Genomic DNA, 22513 nt, shown 5'->3' with positions numbered 1-22513 from the left:
GGAAGAAAATCAAAACTTAGTCTAGAAAATAAATTATTGCTATATAAAACTATATTGAAACCAATCTGGACATATGGAGTGCAACTATGGGGCTCAGCGAGTACTTCTAATATAGAAATTCTCGAAAGATACCAATCGACAATGCTGAGGAAGATAACAAATGCACCATGGTATGTCAGCAATAGGACACTACATCAAGACCTTAAGATGCCTACAGTTAAGGACGAAATCATGACCATAAGTGAACGAAATTGGAATATCATCAAAATCATTTAGCTCTTAACTTATTAAACAACGTGGATACAATTTACAGACTTAAGAGGCCATCAATTCTCGACCTGCCCTACAGATTTTTGTAAAGTGTTTTTATTGAAAAATTTGTTGTTGAGAGTGCTTAACAGCTATTTTTAATGTTCCAAAGTCAATTTTTCGTATTACATAGTATTTACTTATTGTTCAATACAGTATATAATAGAACAGATTGTAAAGTAAATAAATAAAAAAAAAAAAAATAAAAAAATACAAAGTTTAAAAATGTAAACAAGCAGAACTAACTGTCAAATGAATTTTGATTTTCACAATTCCACACAGCTGGTTCAAACATATTAAATACTACACGAATATTAGAACAGAGAGGGTAAGGATTATAAATTTAAAATAATGATGTCACTAAGCCCGAATGTAAACATTATTTAACATTACTTAAATGGAGCTGTCAAACCATATGTTAATGTAATTTCATTAGTGTATGATTCTTTCAGTTACTTCATTTGTTTATGTTTATGATCTATTATACTGAGTCTGTTCTAATATTTGTGAAATGCTGTAATAATATTTTACAGGGAATAAATCTTTGTAAATAAATTGTTCATGGATATAGGAAATAATAAGGATTCTATAATCAGAAAGTTTTGGATGTACGGATGTATAGATGTATGGATGGATGTTTGTGACAAGTAAACGCGAAAAATACTAAACCGACAAGGTTGAAATTTAGTATGATGATAGCTGACATTCCCGATTAACATATAGACATATTATTCTTACCTCAAAAATCATTTCAGGCTCCGCCCCAGTGGCTCTGGCTCTGGAGTTTCTCATGTAAACCTTATGAGTATTCATATTTAAAGAAATTAAAGAATTTTGTCAGCCGTTTCAACTTTACAAGTTGGTTCTATGATATTAAATAGCATTAAAAAGGTATAAGGCTTACCAACAGGGTGCAGCACTATTATGTTTTTTGCATTTATGACCAGAGCTAATTTTAACCAACTAGCAACAAAAAGTTGTGGTACACAATGAGAACTTTACTTTTTTCATGGTTTAGGTGCAGTGGTAGAATATTAGGGCTATGGTAGATACTATAGGACACTACATGATACTATATAATACCGTTTAAATTAAAAGACCAAATTTTAATAAACAGTGTCCTCTCCAATAACTAAAAGCATTTATACTTATATGCCAACCCCGTACGAAGGACGGGTACTCTGCTAGTTCTGCTATAAAATAAGTTTAATAATTTAGAGAAAACTTATTTTCTGGCTGAAGCAATTTTTAAAATTAAAATTGAAAAACAAAAACAATTAAAAGTACATGAATATTGTCAGCTGTTTCAAAAGTAAAAAAAAAATATTTTTGCCATAATAGCCTAAGTCAAATTGTTTTGTTTATAAGAAATCATGCAATGTATAACATGGTTGCAACATATAAAATGCAATAGTATATTTCGTACCTAGGGCCGAAAATGAGGTTTTGCCGGCTCGAGATAGTTTTTAAGTTCGAGACGAAGTCGAGAACTTAAATCGATCGAGAGCTGCAAAACCATTTCGGTCCGTGGTACGAACGCTATTTTTCACCACACTTTACCCTATTACCACTATTCACCACTATAATAATGAACACTGATCGTCAACACAACTACAACTTTAAGGTTATGTGAAGAAATAATTTGAGGAATCAGCAAAAATAAAAATAAATAGTTGCTAGGCAACGGTGACAATAACACAATTTTATATTGCAATGCTATGGATTTTGATTGTGTATTTAAAACACATTCATGTTTTAAGTAAGTAAGCGGACAGCTGATTTTGCGGCCCCGGCCTGTAAAAACCTGCTCGGTCCCCAAATTACGATGACAGCTGGCATGGCCAGCAAAACGTAACTTTCAGCCACCAATTAACGTATGTAATACAGCCAAAAACATCATAGTGTGGTGAAAATATATTTTAGTCCTTAATTATTTCTCTCCCCTTACTTGCCTTTTTTATAAAACAGACTTAACAAAAAAAAAAAACAACCTATTTTTTCATTGACAAAAACTATAGGTAACATTAAAACTCATTGTTCAGATAATTTGTGTATGAGTAACAAACTTTTAGGACACATAACACTAGATGTTATGGAAGGGAACTGAAATGAAAATGTTGTCATAAAAAATGCCAACTCATAATCATTTAATCAGGTTTTAAAAAGTAATTACGATTACTCCACTAACACCCATGATCGCAGTCTGGTACAAAAGCATCAGACTGAGCTACAAAAATAGATGCATGTCAGCTTTAATTTTGTGATTGATTGATTCCTTTGGCCTACAGCCTTCACCCTAAATGCAGCATCTTTCTAGGGGAGTGAGCTGGTATAGTGGTTAGATTGTGGGACTTATGTCCCTGAGGTCCCGGGTTCAAATCCTGCCAAATTGCCAATGGATTTTATATAATTTATAATGCCGCAACCCCTATGTCTAGCCTGAAGCAATGTGAAAAACAATCACTCTCCAGTTGCTTCTTGTTTGCCTTGGATTTAGATCTTCCCACGAGTAAAACTCCTGAATAAAATATCAATATTTTCACAAATTTCAGCCTCTGAACCATTTTCATACCAAAAAAGAACAAAATACCCGGATAAGTGGCAGGTGATCCTAGTTTTGGCTAAACACTGGTTTTGAACCCTGAGGTTAGTTTTTACTTTCTCCCCCTATACCATAGTACGGTATATGGAGAAAGTATTGTTTTCATCAAAATTTTCGATTTTGAGTGGATATATTCGTTTTGGGTCCCCCTGGACCCAAAAAGGTGGTTTTCGAAGTGATGTCTGTGTGTGTGTGTGTGTGTGTCTGGATGTGTACAGAGCTAGAGACTACACCTGTGGTCCGATTTCGATGAAATTTGGTATGTAGGTTCTAATCCATGGTATCTCCAGGCGTTTTTTTTTAATTTTTTTGAAATTTTGATTTTTAATGGGGATTTTCCCATAAAAAACTGGAAAAATCGGATTTTCTCAAAAATGGCCAAAACGATTTTGATAAAAATTTAGTATGTTGTAGCCCTTAAAATTCTGGATAAAATGGTACAAATCCCATTTCTGTAAAAATTATGGTTCAAAAGTTATGGTAAATTATGTTATTTTCCCATAAAATAACAAAAAGTAGGATTTTAGACAAAAATCCGGTTTTGATTTAACATAGTATGTTATGGTCCTTACAATTTTGATAGTTTTTTTCATTTTTTTAGAAATTTTTATTTTTAATGGGGATTTCCCCATAAAACCCCATAAAATAACGGAAAAATAGCATTTTCCAAAAAATGGCCTGAACAATTTTGATAAAAATTTAGTATGTTATAGTCCTTTATATTCTGAACAAAATGGTACAAATCCCATTTCTGTAAAAATTACGGTTAAAAAGTTATTGTAAATTATGTTAATTTCCCATAAAATAACGGAAAATCGGATTTTCCCAAAATTGGCTCGAACAATTTTGATAAAAATTTAGTATGTTATAGTCCTTTATATTCTGAACAAAATGGTACAAATCCCATTTCTGTAAAAATTATGGTTCAAAAGTTATTGTAAATTATGTTATTTTCTCATAAAATAACAGAAAAATCAGATTTTCTCAAAAATGGCCCAAACGATTTTGATAAAAATTTAGTATGTAGTCCTTTAAATTCTGAACAAAATTGTACAAATCCCATTTTCGTATATTTACACTAACCGCTTACACATGATAAAGGTTGTTGACAAACTTATGGGAGAAATTATGTGTTAGAATGCTAACCGTTTATTTAGTTAAAAATTTAACTATTGAATCCTTATTACACTTGGCATGGTTTTTATGACAAATTTTCTCACCCAATTTTGTTGTATTCAATAGGCTATGTGAAGGAAGGCCTACAATAGGACGAAATATCAATATACTCGTTTACTGTTATGTGATCTTTGAATCTCCCAAAAAAAATCTTATAAAATGCTAATAGTCAAACACAAAATCTAACTCTAATTTTATATGTATATACTATGATACAATTTGTCCCTTAAAAACCCCTAGGCTACATTACTTTCCCCAAAAAACTATCCTGACAGAGCTCTTAATATTTTACTTTTCATCGAACAATTACTAAGTAACATACAATGATAAGGCTGATAAAATATGAGAGACAACAAAACTTTTCACAATAATAATATATTTACAAAACATCGCTATAAAATGCACCTTATGACTAGAATTCATCATCGCTAAAAGGGTGTTTTGTAAAATAACCGAGCCACTTGGGTACATGCACTAATAATGTCCGGGTACTTGTACTGGAACTTGTAATCCAACACTCTCTTCGGAACTACTTTCTGTCCCTGAGTCATGATCTTGGCTCGTTCTTCACCAAACATTGTGTTGACGATGAATTCCGGCAGTGGAATTAAAGATGGCCTCCACATCGCTTGGGCAAAGGCTGTCGTAAACTCTTGATTGGTGACAATCTGAAAAACATTCACTGTTGAATACTTGTTAGGTTAGATAAAGAATCAATACATTTGGCTTATTGTTTAGAAACAGTGAAAAGCTATTGTTAAGACTTATATGTACAAGAATCCCTCATTCATAAAGCAATCGTCTGGATAAAATGGAATATTTGTTACATAAATAAATACATTGCTTTGAAATAACATTGAAATAATTTACTTTGTCTTCATAGGTCGTTGATGACGTTTATTCACAAAAACCTCTTGTATCATTAGGGCAGTATTCAATGCGTTCAAAAATTACATCTAACAAATATCTCAGTAGACTTACCATAGGTGCAACACCATTTAAGACGCCTGTGACTTTTTCGTTCTCTATGGCAAAGAGTAGAAGATTGCACATGTCCTCAATATGTATCCATGGCATGTACTGAGTTCCGCTGGCTACAGGCCCTCCCACACCCATGAAGAACGGGAGAAACAGCTGTTGTATCATCCCTCCACTGCGGCCGAGAACCACACCTAAAACGATAAACCGTTTTTTCATGTTTCACGGTTTTAAAGTAGGCTCTAGTTCTGAACAGTTTACACATTACTTTAGGTTAGGTCAAGAGGATCGTGGCATTATCACATAGATGAAATCCATTGGTGATTAGCGGTATTTGAACAGAGGACTTTCGAGACCAGCTCTCTCTAAAACCCAGACTTAAATATCAGTCTCTGGTACATTACAAGGACTAATATATATTTATTTCTTGGCTATTGCATTGCAATGAGGATTTTTCATTTCAAATTTATGAAATAGGAGTTAAACTCGTGCAAACTTTTTATTGTTGCACGTGCTTTTTAAACTTTAACAGGAGCTTAAGATTAAATAGCTGGGATAGAGCTAGAGGCATGAAGAGAAAGACACCTCCGGTCTCTTGGGTGGAAACATCAAGACAAAGATGGCTCGGACAAAAAGGAGAAATCATTCCAAGGAATATTCATACAATAGCAGTAGAGGAAGAATAAAGGAAGACTTAGAAGCATAAGGTTAAATGAGACAAAGAGCGATGTGAAGAGAAGAGAAGGGAAATGAGAGAATTTGAAGGAAGAGAATCTATCGAGTTTGAAAAGAAATAAATAGACTTAGTAATTGTCCAGACACGGGAGTAACCAGGTAGGAGGAAGATATGCATATGTATAAAACTTGACACTGAAGTATGGATCAATATTTGCTTGGGTTTCATGCAAAAGACATACTAGTTTTCTACATACCTGATCTGACAATGACTCTTCTAACATCAGTGTCAGGCATCAGTGAAGCCTCTTCCCACTTCTGTGCCAAATCGGACAAGAAGTCAAACGGAGGACCAAGCGTCGAGTCTTCATCGTAGTCTACAGTAGCGTCGGGCTTATAAATACCTGCATCAAAACTACTGTGAGAAATCGAAAGGGATTAGTCAGTCAATGTCATGTTTTGAAGGGTAAAATGTACAATAAGTGTGAAAGTTCAGTAATAGCAATTATATACCTATTGACAAAGGGACGTAACTGGGCAAGTTTCAAACCAAATATGGGTAAATGGAGGGTGGAATGGAGGGGTCGCCGGAATTTTATCCCCCTGGAATTTTACCCCCTGGGCAAAGCTGACGTCACTATGACGTAGTAACCTGAGTGGCCAAAAGTTTGTTCGCGGCCGGAATTTTACCCCCGCGGATTTGGAAGTCTAATGAAAATAGTCAGAGCGTGGTTAATTAGATTAGCGATAAAAACCGGAATTTTACCCCCTGTCCATATAACTAGCGTTTAGGCAACTGAAGATGTACGGGCCGGAATTTTACCCCCCGGAATTTTACCCCCGGAATTTTACCCCCTGGATGATTTTAGAAATTGAATGATTGATTTTCTTAATTCCTGTTTTTAATTAATTGTAAACATTTCATTATTTAGTAGCATATCTTTATTTATTTATTTTGAAATCTCAACTGAGTAAACAGAATTCGCTGTTTTATTTTGATCATATTAACCAACAGTTGGCTTCAAAGATCGAATCCTGACACTCGAATTTCAAAATTAATATTAAAACCCTGTTCGATTAGTTAATGTAACATATAAATTAAGATAGGCTACTTAATAATAAAATGTTTATCATTTAAAACTGAATGACGATAATTAATCATTCTCACTAATTTATATCTGGCCAGGGGGTAAAATTCCGGGGGTAAAATTCCGGGGGTAAAATTCCGGGGGGTAAAATTCCGGGGGTAAAATTCCAGGGGGTAAAATTCCGGGCCGTACATTCTAGGTTTTTATAATTTGATGTGTTCTGATTAAACTCACAACCGTGAAAATATATGTTTAATTCCGCGTTTAATCCATCGAGCTGATGTCGCGAAACTTAAATGTTCGCGGCCGGAATTTTACCCCCTGGTTTGTGATGTCACGTTTGCCCAGGGGGTAAAATTCCAGGGGGATAAAAATCCGCTACCCCGGAATGGAGTCAGAACCTTATTGGAAATGGAGGGATGGAGTAAGACATTGTGTACCTTTCTGAATCAGAATGAGAGAAGATACAAAACATTCTTTGTATCATTTGACATTTTGAATTGTAGAAAAAGAGGATAGCAGCTAGCTTACCTTGAAAGTGTAGGTAGGCCATAGAACATGTAAAAATTACACTGTGCACACAATATTTCGTCCCTCAGCCGCTATCCTCCCTTTTCTACAATTCAAAGTCCTGGCCTAGAGCCTTTCCTTGAACATAACTATTCTTTGTGACATGTTAGTCTCTTCATTTTTCATCAAGATCAGTCAGTACACAATCAGTGTACATGATGAAGTAGCCACGAAGATTCTAGTATTTAATTAAAAATTGTATGAGGAAAATAATGGCCTTTGTTAGTGCCCACTGAGAATTCCTATGGAGTTAAAACCAGATGGGAGCCAATTTTGTGAGCCTCTAGTGAAATTTCTATGAGAAGACAATTAACAGCCTTCTACATATTGTTTGTATGTGCAGCCCAGCAAAAAATATCTATTGTGAATCTTGTGATGTTATGGAGGGAATGAAAAGGAAGGTTGTGTGCCTTGTACGTCTTGGACGGTGCGGAAGGGGTTCAATTTCCCAGTATATCCACAACACTTGGGTTTGGACCGCTTACTCTAAAAAAGTTTAAGTACTTCCTCGTTTGATTCATCATGTAAAAATTTAACTGACGTATATTTAAAAAAAATTAGGGTTATGGAACAAGCACAAAGAAAATCTCATGGTTTATAAAGGATCTGGGATTGTACGAGGGAAGAGATCCTGCAATGAGACTTCACAATAAGCTGACCAGCTGTGTTTTGCAATTCCATAGAAATCAAGCTTGGCTCTCAGTAAAAAAAGGTAAAGTACTTTATTGTATCTATTGCATTACAGATTCTCGAGAAGACTTACCTACACCAGATATGCAAACAAACACTTTAGGTTTTGTCTGCGCTTTGACGATTGCCTGAGCCAGATTGTGCGTCGTGTTTACTCTACTGTTGAAGACGTTCTGCTTGAAGCCTGGAGTCCATCGTTGCAGCGGATCCAGGATATTCTGGCCGGAAAGGTTCACAACTGCGGTTACGCCTTGTGGAAGACCATTTGACTGAATATCAAACTGAAAATCATTGAGTGATAAATATTATCAATCTAACAATTTGACTGTTTAATTCAAATAGTTTAATTTAAATACCTAACTGGCCATCGTTTATTCAGTTTTTATCACTACCTATGTCATGTTCATGGTAGCCTGTATAATTTATTTTGTAGTATCAATCCTGGAGGTAAAAAAGAGATGTTGCTATTTTTCCCCAGAATATGGCTTCTTGGTATTATAAAGATTTTTGATGCAGTCAACAGATAAGTAAGATCGACATCTATTTGTTGAAGATTTTACACAAAATAGGTACAGACTTAAGCAATATTAATAAAGTCGCTCGTTTTTGTCATCATGCCTCTGTTATTTCTTATCCAATGTGAGGTTCTTGGTGTTGAAAATAAACTTTGGGTCATTAGGCTCCGACCTATCATGGTCAATTGTTGTTTTATTAAAATAGACTCATCCATTATCATTGACTTTTAGGCCTCGGCCTAGTTCTTCAGACATCTAAATCTATTTTTTTTATCTGATATTGTAGGCCTACCGTCTTTTAATCAGCTGGGTAAATATTTAGTCTCTACAAAGTCACTCCCAAAGAGTGGAAAATCGGATACACACTAAACATCTGTTATACAAAGTCAACTGAATTCATTTAGCTCGATTACAATTGCAGATGGTGGCATCTAGGCTGGCTAGGTAAAATCTCCATTGGGCCTTCACAGAGGTTTTTTATATTTAATTAGACTGGCCACCAGACTGCAATCCATATAAATCCCAAAGTACCCAGATGCACTTTTGAGAAAACTACAAGTCACACCCCCATAAGCCATAATGTTTGTCATGACAAGAAACCTTGCACAAAACTATCCGTTATTTCACAAGTTGCCCTTTTTAGGCCGTAATTCCTTTCTAAAGGGAACTTTCCATATACCTAATGTTAAAAATACCTCAGCTGTACTTGTTTGTTATTCTTTAAATTTACCTAATTAAAATCTGTGATTATTTGTTTTACTGTATTACTGTATTCTGTTTTGTTTATTTCAGCTTAACTTAACCAATCAATAGTTTTAATAATAGTAATGAATTTAAACAGGATGAAGCCCGTGAGTAACAGCTAGTATTCACTAAATATGGATTTACTCATTCAGTACTATTAGCCTACCTTACTTGTAACCAGCTCAATAGAAACAAGCAGGATTTTACAGTTAGAAATGCTCACAATGTAAAGCCATACCACATTAGGTTTTATGTTAGGTGTCAGGGTTTACTGTTTACTAATTATATCTATATTTGGCCATTTATTTTAAATACTGTAAGTTTAAGTTACTTTAAGTTTTATGTCAACTCCCCTGTTACTCAATGGCAATTTAACCCTTAGAGTGCCAGGCGAGAAATAAAAGTAACGCTCAAAAAATGCCGATGATTTTTGCCGAAGGTCGCGCTAAAAATGCCGAGCGCGATCTGGCGATTTTTAGGTTAAAATTTCGTAAAAATCGAATTTTCGATATTTCGACCAACGAAAATCGATGTATCGCATCTAGCAACTTTCGACTCAATGTTAATATATGGGTTAAAAGAATCCGAGTATTTATTCGGTTGTTATGACAGCTGTTCGATCATTACGAAACGTCCGGTCAGCCGGACGTTGGCACTTTTGGCTCGTTCTAAAAACGTCCGGTCGGCCGGACGTTGGCACTTTTGGCTCGTTTTAAAAACGTCCGGTTCCCCGGACGTTGGCACTCAAAGGGTTAAATTGCTACCGGTACCTATCACACTGTCTAATACAGGGTTAGCATTAATTTTTTAGTTAATTTAAATTTGGTTCAGTAGGAAAACTAACTTACCCATGTTAACCTTTGAGGTCCAGGTACTCGGGATATAATCGTTACTTCATATCCTTTTGATTTTAAAAGATAAGTAAATGCACTTCCTATGAATCCTGTACCACCTCCTACAAAGTTAAAAAATAAATTATTGAGTACACTCCGTAAACAAATTATTAGGCATAAAGTTAAAAATACAGTCAGTGCTTGGTCGTGAACTCAAAATTATTGCAGAGTTGGTCTTTAAAACATGTTAAGCATTTGGTCAGTTTAACTAAGTTTATGTACACACAGTTTACATCCTGAAGTCGTGTTAGTTAGCCTATTATCTGACAAAACTGTACAGTTTCTACAGATTTTCAAGCAGACCAAAGACTTATAAAAATGCTTCTACTTTGTGCCAATTTAGACTGCGCAAGAACCTCGGTTAATCGCATAATTTGCGAAGTTATGTGTTGACCAGGACCGGGAAATTTCCCTGTGGATTGATTGTTTTCTTCCTATATTGTACTCTTCTCCTATTTTTACTACAAATAAAGAAGGTAGCATTCTTTATCCTTCATATTCACAAATTGTGTCAACAAAGCAGCTACAGTACTCGTGTTCTGATGTCCAATCTATTGAAAGTGACAGAGCCTTTTGGGACTTGTGAGAATGTGGTTCTAAAAATAAACGGTAGATTATCCATAGTGGCATATCGGTGTCAACCATATCGTCAGTCGGAGGTTGATGCCAGACGTATTTAACCCTTATACCTACTGAAGAGGTAGGGTCGCCGGAATTTTACCCCCGGAATTTTACCCACCTGGAATTTTACCCCCTGGGCAAAGCTGACGTCACTATGACGTAGTAACCTGAGTGGCCAAAAGTTTGTTCGCGGCCGGAATTTTACCCCCGCGGATTTCGAAGTCTAATGAAAATAGTCAGAGCGTGATTAATTCAATTAGCGATAAAAACCGGAATTTTACCCCCTGTCCATATAACTAGTGTTTAGACAACTGAAATGTACGGGCTGGATTTTTACCCCCCGGAATTTTACCCCCGGAATTTTACCCCCCGGAATTTTACCCTTGGAATTTTACCCCCCGGAATTTTACCCCCTGTTCGATTTTAGAAATTGAATGATTAGTTTTCTTATTTCTGTTTTTAATTAATTGTAAACATTTCATTATTTAGTGGCCTATCTTTATTTATTTATTTTGTAATCTCAACTAAGTCAAACGAATTCGCTGTTCAATTTTGATGTTCGGGATTTGCCTTTGGGCAAACTGTTGGTTAATAAGTATGTAAATAAGTAATAGGCCATGTTAATAAGTATGAAAAACAATGTATTTAGTTTCAGTTGTACAACAACCTTCTTGTTTCTTCAGGCACAAACCATGTGCTATTTATAGTTTGTAATGATAAAGATAACCTATATTAAGATAGGCTGCTTAATAATAAAATGTTTACTATTAAATTAAAACAGAATGAAGATAATTAATCATTCTCACTAATTTTTATATCTAGCCAGGGGGTAAAATTCCGGGGGTAAAATTCCGGGGGGTAAAATTCCGGGGGTAAAATTCCGGGGGGTAAAAATCCGGGCCGTACACTCTAGGTATTTATAATTTGATGTGTTCTGATTAAATTCACAACCGTGAAAATATATGTTTAATTCCGCGTTTAATCCATCGAGCTGATGTCGCGAAACTCAAAAGTTCGCGGCCGGAATTTTACCCCCTGGTTTGTGACGTCACGTTTGCCCAGGGGGTAAAATTCCAGGGGGATAAAAATCCGCTACCCCAAGAGGTATCCTCAGTGGCTAGGGCAGTGAGACCAAAACCAAAGAAACCAAAACTGTGGATTCTAATGACACTGGGCAGTGGGCTTCCTATTGAGAATGAAGATTTTTAATGAGGCTAACTTAGATGGATAGCCTTACAAGCTAATTTCATTCAAATGGTAGGTTATTAGCACATTTTAAATAAATTTAAGATTAAGTGGTGAATTAATTAGCTTCGTTGTAAAATAGCCACAAAAAATATACTGAACCGTAATATCAATTTTACCTAGTAAAACATGACCAGGAGATGAATTTGTTGCCATTGTCCTACAGCTTGAAACACTGAAGTGATATGAAATACAAAGTCCATGGGTAACATTTCCAACTAGTGACAGTAATTTTGCCATTACAATTTAAATAAAGACGCACCAAAGCTTCAAAATGTCACCGTTCAAAGCATTTTCAATACAATAAAAAATTATATTAGGTATGATTTAATTAAAAATAAAATTATATGGTTTATGTAAGATAGAAGAAAGAGGGTAAGAAAATAGTGACACCTAAAGCAGACGACAAAACACAAACTTCTTGTGTAGCACCTTCGAAAAAAGCTGCTAGTTTATAGTGTGTATCCAGACTCTCAGATATATTATGAGAAGTAGTGCCATTGATTTTATTCACTCAATGGTATCGCCAGCGCAGTGTGGAGAAGTTAAAGGTGGCCGTGGTGTGGATACTGTAGTCAATATTATCACATTACACCTAAGTTTTTTGGCCTAGTATTTTTTTCAATACGCTATAAGATGCTTGGAGTCCTATACACAAAGTTTAATTGTTGTTATGACTTTAATGTACATATTGTATTAGAATCATTTTCAATCATATTGAAATGAAATGTTTATTTGTCATATAAACTTTACAAGAATGTGATTCTTTGTTTTTTTTTTCATCAATACATAAAACCTAAAGCTACGTTTTTATAAAAACGTCTAGGAAATAAGGACACATGCACAAGAGGATGAGATAACATTTTAATTTTCTTTTAAAGGATACATATTTTCTTCAGTTTTAATGTGTTCTGGGAGGTTATTGTAAATTTCCCTGCCCTTGTACCATGGCGATCCTTCATACAGAGCTGTCCAGGAGACATTTTAGATTTTAATTTATATTTACACCCAGGAATTTAGTATTTGTAGAAGATTGTATGGAATCGCCTGATTTAGTTTGTTGTGGGTTATGGAAATGAAGATGAGTTCTGGAACAGTTTGGATGTAGGTAGTCCGTGTTGTGCAAACCAAGCTATCATGGAATCTAAATCTCTGGATGCAATAGTTGCAAAGAATAGGTGCTCTTTTTTTTTTGTATCATAGTCTTTAGCGAATTGAATAATTTTGGAAGAAAGTGAAAAATAAAAGTCATTGATGTAGAGGATAAACAGAAGAGGCCCTAATTTAGATCCCTGCGGAACGCCATGGGTTACTGAGCTCCATTCGGAAAAATGTTTGACACCGGATTAAACTTTGATGACAAACCTGCTTATCTGTTGGTGATGTGAAAATGTAACTAGAAAACCAGGAAAAAGATGAACCATAGATATCCTATACAATCTCAATTTCTCCAAGAGAATGACATGCCTGACACAATCAAAGGCCTTAGACAGATGTGGTGCATTTAAGGGTGCTATTTTTGCTTTGACGATTGCTGGGACTGAAATTTTATTAATATTATATTACAGCAAAGAGCAAATATTACAGTTGGTAATATTAAAGGACCTTCACGAGGAATTTTAAAGGAGTTATTTATTGCCACATATTTTATCCCATGTACTTATTGGATTTAAACTTCCTTTGGCTTATATGATTATAGTGTGTTAGAGCTTATATCCTGTATTTTTTTTGTATTTGTTGGGCTTAAGGATTATGGATTATCTGCCAATTAGGTGAGTCCCATAGTGTCGAGGGACTGGGAGTTCACTACCATAATATATATATATGTGTGTGTGTGTGTGTGAACCATTCAAGCTGAATACCGAATTGGGTGGCAACACTGGTTCAGTCGAATTAAGTAGTAGTAAGTGTCATGGTCATCTTGATCTGTCAAGGAGGGTGGGGTGTTGTGTGTGATTCATTGTTGTTTTCATTTCACCGATTACATAAGGAAAAATACTTTCACTAGATAAGAGAATCTCAATTATTAATGTTCAAATCGATTTTTACAAACATTTCTAACGTAGTTAGGGGATCGAGCAGATTTACTGAAGGGGTAAATATTATATTGTGATAATAAGTATTTTATAGGTCATAATGTTAACAAATAATGGTGAAACCTAACCATATTCAATTGTTTACATTGTTATTGCAATACAATGGTGTTTCTACACAAAGGTTTAGTTTAGGCATTGACTATATTATTGATTTATCACTTGACACAGAATATTGTCATTTTGTTGGCAGCCCAGCCCATCTCAACAGATTAGTCATAATCAATTTATGATAACCCAATCCAACCTAACCACCGCAACACGCTGTAAAAGGGTGGCCTCCGTATAAAACGAAAGTGCTAGGCCTATACGGAAATATAAGTGATATTTGAATAAAACATATGTTATAAAGATTAATTTTTATAAAATAAAAAATTATTATTTTGTTTCCAATCTGTCGTTTAACTTCCGGAACGTTTGTTTTCTGTTGCCTTTTATCACTTTGTTATCGACTAAAATCAGCTGATTTTAAAACTGCCGTTTATTTTTGCAGTCTGCCATGGAGCTTCTTCATGATGTTGACGTCCCTGTTGAGAAGGCCACTTTTGGAATGGGCTGCTTTTGGGGCATTGACTCTCTCTACGGGGGAAAAGTTGGAGTGATTCGCACTAAAGTTGGATACGGAGGGGGAAAGATGGCAAACCCCACTTACTATAACATGTGAGTAGTTTTGAAACGTGTAAGCCTACTTATTTTATTTTGCGAATAAAAAATATAACTTTTATGTTAAATCTGTACAAATTTCAATAAATTACTGAAATTAAGACACATTAAGATCAAGACTAGGAATTACAATGTGTGTTTTTTTAAGTGTTGTGTGTTGTTTATTCAGGCTCAATCAATTGTCATGCTATTTGGTAACACTTTCTATGGCTTAATTGTTTTAGAGGTGATCACACAGAAATTACTCAGGTCGATTTTGATCCTAAGAAGATAACTTATGAAGACTTGCTGAAGGAGTTTTGGAAAAATCACGACCCAAGCTACAAAATGAAAACACAGGTGATTGGGATACATTTGTAAAATTTGTCTTAGGTATTCATGAAGACCTGATATGGTCTTTGGTTTTATTTTTGTACATCCTGGAATAACATAACAGTATGTTTTTATCTTTAAAGATCAACTTATTATTCTATATGTTAATTTCTGCCACGTTTTGTGTGTATGTGCTGCAGACAAGAGGAATGTTTCACCCTCTGTCAAATATGATTGATCCACTTCTGCTGGGTTTCTAAAAATATTCTTGCTTCAACAACACTTATTTTTTTGGTAGGGGTTTTGCAGTTTTTTTTCACTGCCTACGCTGTGACCCAATCTGGCAAATACCTGCGTTAGTTAAACAAAGATTAGAATAGAAAAAAGGACTTAAACAATAATCAATTGGCCGAAGAATAACCCTCTCCTGGATCGTTAATATTTTTAAATAGGCCTGAATTAGTATTTTCATTTGCTGAACCTTCATTTATACCACTTACCTTATGTTTTTCTGCCGCAGTACTGTTCCCTGATTCTCTACCACAGTCCTGAACAGAAGGCTCTGGCAGAGAAGACGAAGGAGGAATACAAACAAACACAAAAAAAAGAAGCGTCCACGAGGATCGAGCCTTTTGACAAATTTTATGATGCTGAAGGGTAAGTTTTTTTCTGTTCGTGAGGTTTGTGTTTCGTAATGTGTATTAATAAGCACTAATTATTGTAAGGGACTTTTGTGTTAGGGATTTTAAAGAACTAGTGTTCTGTGAATAAATCCTCAAGACGAAGTTTAATAAGTGAAAATTGTAAATAATTTTGATTCTAACCAAGGCCAAGGGTTGCACATCAAAAATGACTAAGAAGGACCGGACAGGAGAGGACTTAAAAAGGTTATTCTACGGCGTTGTCTTTTCTTCTTCTGGCAATTTACATTTTACACCACTCACTAAACACATAAAATTATGCACTTTACGCTCTTAACATTTTCTGGTTAATCAAATGTTCTTAAGGCAGTCTTCCAACCTTTTCTTCCTTGTGTACCACTTCACAAGGCAAAAATATTTTGCACCACCTTTTTTCAGTTGGAGGTAGTTATGGATTGAATGTTTGTTATTTTACTAACCAAACTAACCAATTTTCAACCACCAGTATGATCAAATTGAGGTAAAATTAAGCTTGCGAATATTTTAATTATTCTCCTTAGAGATTCCGCACATGTATTCGACGCTGTAAACGACTTCTGTAGAAACTTATTTATGAAGTTAAACTTTTTAAGAAAGCTCAATTTATTTCGCAGCTATCATCAGAAGTACCGTTTCCAACAACACACGGACCTCTTGAAAGGGTTGGGGTTCAAGAAAGACGATGAGAAACTGAAAAGTTCGCACGTTGCAGCTAGAGTCAACGCCTACCTTGTAGGGATGACTACGGTGAAGCAGTTTGAAGAGGAAGCACCAAAATTGGGATTCAACAAAGAGACAACGGACTACGTCCGAGAATATGTGGTGAAATACCAAGGAAGAGGAATGGTGTGTTGAAGAGAGTGATAAAAATATCACTAATGTGCCTACAATAGACAATAGACAAGTTTATTTTTTATGTTCTAAAAATTCATCTTGCAGATGAATTTTCAGGAAATACTATATGCTTTTTTATATCTCTTGCTTTACAAGTATTTTCTGGTTTTCTGTCTTTAAGAGACAAGCTGCTGTACCCGTGCTTCGCAACAGAAAGATCTACTATACCGCCGGATCTAAACACTTGTTAAATAATTTATAAACAAATGTATAAACAAAAAAGCCACAAAAAATAAACAAAAAAGTATAGTATAGGCCTAGGCCTGCATTGTAGTTTTCCTACTTTTTACATAAAAATATATTAATACCTAACTTTATTTTCATAACTTGGACATTTTAATAAATCGAAAGGAGAGCCTGGGTTGATACAGCAACAGCTATACCTTTTAGCGAATTTCCCATATATAATAAGCCATTACCGTAGAATCCATTCACAAATTAAAATAGGCTTAAAAGTCAAAATAACCACAAAAAATGAATTTTAATTTAAAAAATTATATGGGCCTTATGTGTTGCCGAAATATAAACAGAAAATCATAACAAATGGAAGGAATTCCAATCACATGATTTATTTACAGCGTGGGATGAAATTAGAGAAATCTGTATATTACATATTTTTGGTTGAGTTTTTGGCCACTGGACGACCTCTAGTATGTATTATAATGTATTGGTGAAAGTATATTTATATATCATTTGAATCATTTTACAAATGTGTTGTAAATTTATATTTATATTCTGTTTACTAATAAAAAGTTTTAGGAAGGTGTTTGAATGAATTATTAACCTGAAATGTGAATTCTAAACTTTGTGGCAATAGTAACACTAATTTGAAGGTAAAATATTAATCCTTAGTCTTATCATGGTTGGTTTTAAAAGTCTTCTCAGCTTATGAACACAAAAAATATTGTATAAAGTAACAAAATTCCTTATTAAAGACGGTGACACACTATCGATCTTTTCCCCGAACCGAGCAGGGAGAAGGGAGCATGTTCGATAGTGTGTCAGGGGTCCGTACACCGATCCAGACGGCAAACCAGACATCAGGCCAAGCGCTTTGGAGGCGGTTTTTAGGCGAAAGATCAAAGAAAAGATCGGTCCGATGTATGGAGTGATGTACGACAGTGTGTTACAGTATATTTTTGCCCTGTACATCGTCGTGAGCGCCGCACCGAGCAGCCGCCTGCGCTAGCGTTGATAGTTCTAATTTAATATGGCTCTTTAATTGACTCTAATTGATAATTGACTTTGATTGACTTTAATTGATTAAATAACTCTTTAATTGGTAAAATAAATGTTGGGTAATATCTTGCCATTATATATTAGGGGCATTTATGTTGTAATTTTGTGGTTTGTTTGGTCAAGGTTGAAAATGTATTTTACAAGTTGAAACCGTTAAATCAAATAAAAAAATCCTTTATCAATGATACCAATAATGTTTAACTTGAATTAAGTAATTGATGTTATACTTAAATTCTTTTAAAATCAATATAGACATAAATATTATTATAGAAAGACAGTTAAAATTATCATTCTGTAACATGTTATTTCATGTTTTATTACTGTTTTATTATTACTGCCTCCGCGCTATCTCTCACACACGCTCTCCATCACTCTAAACTCCCTTTTGCCGCGCTCTGTAGAACTTGTCTAGTCTTGGAAATGTTCGGATTAAAATTTTGCCTATATTTACCTACCTTCTCCCTTCTCGGTTCGGGGTCTTGATCGGGGAAAAGATCGATAGTGTGTCACCGCCTTAAACAACAACATATAAATAATCTACTCATTCCGTAACATCAGGATAACCTAATTGGCAAGCCTTAGGTCTTTAGGCCTTGATTATAGATTAATTAATAGCCATAGTTACAGACGGATTCAGTTTAAACCCTCGCTCATTTTCAAACCTTGGCTCATTTGTGAAACATGAGCGAAATTTCACTTTACGCCCTAGTGATGAAATTTACTATTATGGCTCACATAATGTTTTCCAAATCATGTAAAAGATGTTTTCGCTAATCTTCATGGAATTGCTGTCGGAAAAAAATACTCCGAGAGAAAATAATTTTAATACTGTTTTTCAAAGCATAGAGTAAAAAAAGTAGCTACAGGAATTAATAAAATACCAAGATAAAAATAGTTTATATTTGAACAAACTTTTTTTTCTTATTTTAGAGGGGTACTAAACTGATTTACCTACCGAATAGACGTAGTGCTACCGACTAGTAACACTTAAAACATCGGTCCACACAATAATATATACAAGTTTTAAGTATATGTGCAATCAAAAGATGGACTGAGATTTCAAAAATTTTCTCTTTGTTTTTCTTGTAGGCCCTAATGTACTAATCAAAACTTCCACACTATAACAAATCAAATTTCAAAACTGGAAATTTTGCGCAACACTTAACTTATTACATCAATGCTGACCCAATTGACACATTTAGAATAAAATACCTAGGTTATTACATCAGAAACAAAAATTAAGATTCAAATAATTTTTTTCTCACCGACTTGAGCTATGCTGAGATAATAACCAAGCTTTTTAGGAGTTGAAGCCAAAACAAAGCTCACTTGTTATTGAAAAAGGACCACTTTTATAAAACGGCAGGTAAGTATAAAAAAAAGAAACTAAAAACACTTTTTGAAAGTCTAAATTAAAAATTAAAATTTAAAAATTTAGACACTCAAACTAAAAATAAATTTTTCAACAAGGTTCTTGGATTTATTAATTGAAGAAAACCATAATAAACTTTAAATGTATTTATATTGAAGACTTAAATGCCTGTTGGAATAATTCAACACTTAATTTATAGCTAAAATTTAGCCACCAAGATATTTTTCCCAGAGATAACCTTCAGGCATGTCATCAGACATTTTGTCCATTCACTCAATTAACATTAAGTAGTCTTAATTGTGCAATGAAACAGGCCAGCAATTCAGCAATGCTACAGGAGCGAATAAAAAAGGGCTTATTGACAAAATTTGATAAACTTGTCATTAATTTTATTAAACACTGTCTACCATTACATATTCAGTTTGTCCTTATTTTTTAACCTGTGACAACAATTATTTCTAAAAAACCTCAGTTGGGTAAAACAAATAAAAATTTTAGGCTGGGTAAAATTATTTTAATAAACGAGTTAACAATAATTATAGCACTTCAATTCATACGTTTTTTACTAAAATCTTAATTGCATTGCTTTTGACTCCAGCTAAAACAATAAACAAAATGGTAATATATATTTTCTTGCCTAAACTGTAAGTTACGAATAGCTCAGTAAACTATTTCTTGTCATACTCATTTTGTAATTCAACTCATTTTTCAGGGAATTAAAAAACAAAAATTAGTAACACAAGGTATTTACTGTATATCTAAGTTAAAAATTGTGATTTTGAGGTATCAGACAAAAGGTTATAGGTAGTCAAAGAGAATCAGGACTCTCAGGCAATTAAGTCAGTGGTGAGTGTGGATGCATGATTAGGATCCCTACAGTTGTAACAGGTAGGGTTTAGTTATAGCAGCACTGCTGAGCTACCAGAGTATAATCAATAGGATAACAGTTCGATACCTGAGAAGTCAGTAGCTTTTTACTGTACTTTATTCCCCTATACATAATATATTGGGAAATCAACGTATTGTTTTTGTCAAAATTTTCAAGATTGAGTTTTAAGTGGGTAAGTTTACCATGTTATGGGCCCCCCTGAACCCAAAAAGTGGATTTTTACGTGAGTGTGGATGTGAATTGAGCTACAGACCTCATCTTTGTTCCGATTTAGATTAAATTTAGTATGTGGATTTTAATCCATGATGTATATTTCCATGCGGTTTTTTTCATTCTTATGAAATTAATATTTTTCATGATTAATTTCCAATAAAAACCTACAAAATAACGGAAAATTCAGATAAAAAAGGCCAAAAAGTGTTTTATTAAAATTTAGTATATTATAGCCCTTTTAACTCTGAAAAAATAGTGTAAAATATGGTTCAAAAGCTGTTGCAACTCAAGCAATTTTCTCATAAAAACCAATAAATAATGGAAAATCAGATTTCCACAAAACTACTCGACTGTGTTTTGATTAAAATGTAGTACTTTATGCCCTTTCAACTCTAAGTGTAGGTACATACCCATTTTCGTAAACATTACTGATAAAGAGTTATCACAACACCGTAAAATATCATAGTTACTCCCACAACGTCCTCATGATAAGAGATGTTGACAATCTAACAGGAGAAAGTATGTGTCAGATTGCTGATACTGTTTATTAAGCCGCATCTACGAGGCCAGTTAGTTAGCGGGTAGGTTACTTGCGTCAGGTGACTTGAAATACGTTATCGAGGCAAGTAACCTGCCGCTCTACTCTCTTGTAAACGCGGCTTTAAAACTGAACCCAGCAATAATCATAGGCTTTTGATTAACGGTTCTGAAACAGCTGATTTTAATCAGCAACAAACCTACACAGCACTATTCTACTCATCTCTCATGTTACAGGTATCACCAGAAGTATCATCTACAGCAGCACACATGGCTATGTTCTGTGCTAGGCCTAGATGACCCGGACAGCTCCTTACTGCTTCAATCCCATGTGGCGGCCAGACTTAACAGTTTCCTCGTCGGTTTTGGGTCTTTGCCGCAGCTGGAGGCAGAGGCCCCTCGCCTCGGACTGGACGAGCAAAGCCTTGAGTACGTCAGGAGGTTCTTCATCAAGTATCAAGGCAGAGGAATAACTTGCTGAATATATTTTAGTATTGTTGGCTGTTGGCACAGGGTTTATTTTTAGTGATTGTTAATCGAGTATCAACGTTGGAATTACTTATTGAGATAAGTTTGTCTTACTATTTATGTATTATTTTCGCAATTTACTGCTTTGTTTGTTGGTCTTCTTATCGTCAACTTGGTTCAGAAACAATGTACAGGGGAACCTCAATAACAAACTCCTCAATTAGCTATTGTTTTCTTGTTAATGTGTTGAGATCAAAAACTTGTTATACCGATATCATGTATGGGGCTAGGGTAATCATTATTGATTTTTAAAATGGTGTGTCCGGAGTTGGTAAAATTATAGATTAATAAAAATTAATAGCGAGTCACCTTTGACAACAAGTGCATTTTCATAATTCCTCTAATTTGTTATTACCCCTAATACAAAAGGTCTACAAAAAGTCTGGGATACAAACCTCGATAAGAAGTCAACCTTAGTACAATAAATCTTATTTGATGATTCCCATGAGACTTGTTATCAGGGCTCTACTATATTATAAATTGATTTTGTTCTTGCTACGTGTAGGTTTTTCATCTTAAAGGTTGCACTGTTGATTTATAATGTTACAAAGATGGGTCATTGGTAAGTGACTTTCCAAACTAATACATGGATATAGGAAATTGAAGTCCTTTAACCAGAGTTTTATTTAGTTAATATTTTGAACTGTAATCCCTTTACAAGAAATTTTACAGTCTAGTGTAAGCGATTTGAATGAAAGAAGTTAACATATTTTTACTGAAATGTTAAATATAGTCCTTTATTAGAATAACTAAATAAAGTTACGGATCATTCCCTCGCCTTATTTCTTGATTTTTTACCTTATATTTGTTTTACCTTATATTACCTTTGATATACAATATACAGATTTTACAAAATTAAAAGTTAAGTGCAAAGTTTTCAAAAGTTACTTAGGTTGTTCTTAATTTTAAATTCTAGTAGTGATTTTAACAACGTACAAGACAATATTAAGAAAGTTAACCAGGCCTAAAGCGTATTCGTACAGTAAA

At 34.4% G+C, this 22513-nt stretch overlaps 2 protein-coding genes across 3 annotated transcripts; one reads left to right on the top strand and one right to left on the bottom strand.

Moving 5' to 3' along the window:
* Positions 1 to 4446: 4446 nt before the first annotated feature.
* Positions 4447 to 12504, bottom strand: LOC129003099 (epimerase family protein SDR39U1-like). Its single transcript, XM_054431334.1, has 6 exons — positions 12226 to 12504; positions 10196 to 10302; positions 8162 to 8369; positions 5998 to 6144; positions 5069 to 5259; positions 4447 to 4755 (listed from the first exon to the last, which is right to left on the bottom strand). Exons 1-6 carry the CDS (start codon positions 12344 to 12346, stop codon positions 4516 to 4518), a joined length of 1014 nt encoding a protein of 337 aa, XP_054287309.1. The 5' UTR covers positions 12347 to 12504; the 3' UTR covers positions 4447 to 4515.
* A 1542-nt stretch (positions 12505 to 14046) lies between these two features.
* Positions 14047 to 22296, top strand: LOC129002681 (peptide methionine sulfoxide reductase-like). 2 transcript variants are annotated; one of them, XM_054430669.1, is made up of 5 exons: positions 14047 to 14201; positions 14693 to 14859; positions 15087 to 15201; positions 15695 to 15831; positions 21236 to 22296. In XM_054430669.1, the coding sequence occupies exons 1-5, from the start codon at positions 14136 to 14138 to the stop codon at positions 21477 to 21479; spliced, it is 729 nt and encodes a 242-aa protein (XP_054286644.1). In that variant the 5' UTR covers positions 14047 to 14135; the 3' UTR covers positions 21480 to 22296. The 2 variants fall into 2 exon arrangements, with proteins under 2 accessions (XP_054286644.1, XP_054286645.1); XM_054430670.1 differs by lacking the exon at positions 21236 to 22296 and adding an exon at positions 16469 to 17512.
* The last annotated feature ends 217 nt before the right edge of the window (positions 22297 to 22513 follow it).

Source organism: Macrosteles quadrilineatus, unplaced genomic scaffold (assembly GCF_028750875.1).
Source record: "Macrosteles quadrilineatus isolate MER2022 unplaced genomic scaffold, UCM_ALF_1.0 Scaffold_9__3_contigs__length_116548681, whole genome shotgun sequence".
NCBI classification, from domain to species: Eukaryota; Metazoa; Arthropoda; class Insecta; order Hemiptera; family Cicadellidae; genus Macrosteles; species Macrosteles quadrilineatus.
The sequence above is the reverse complement of the archived record's forward strand: the minus strand, read 5'-3'. Positions and strand labels throughout refer to the sequence as shown.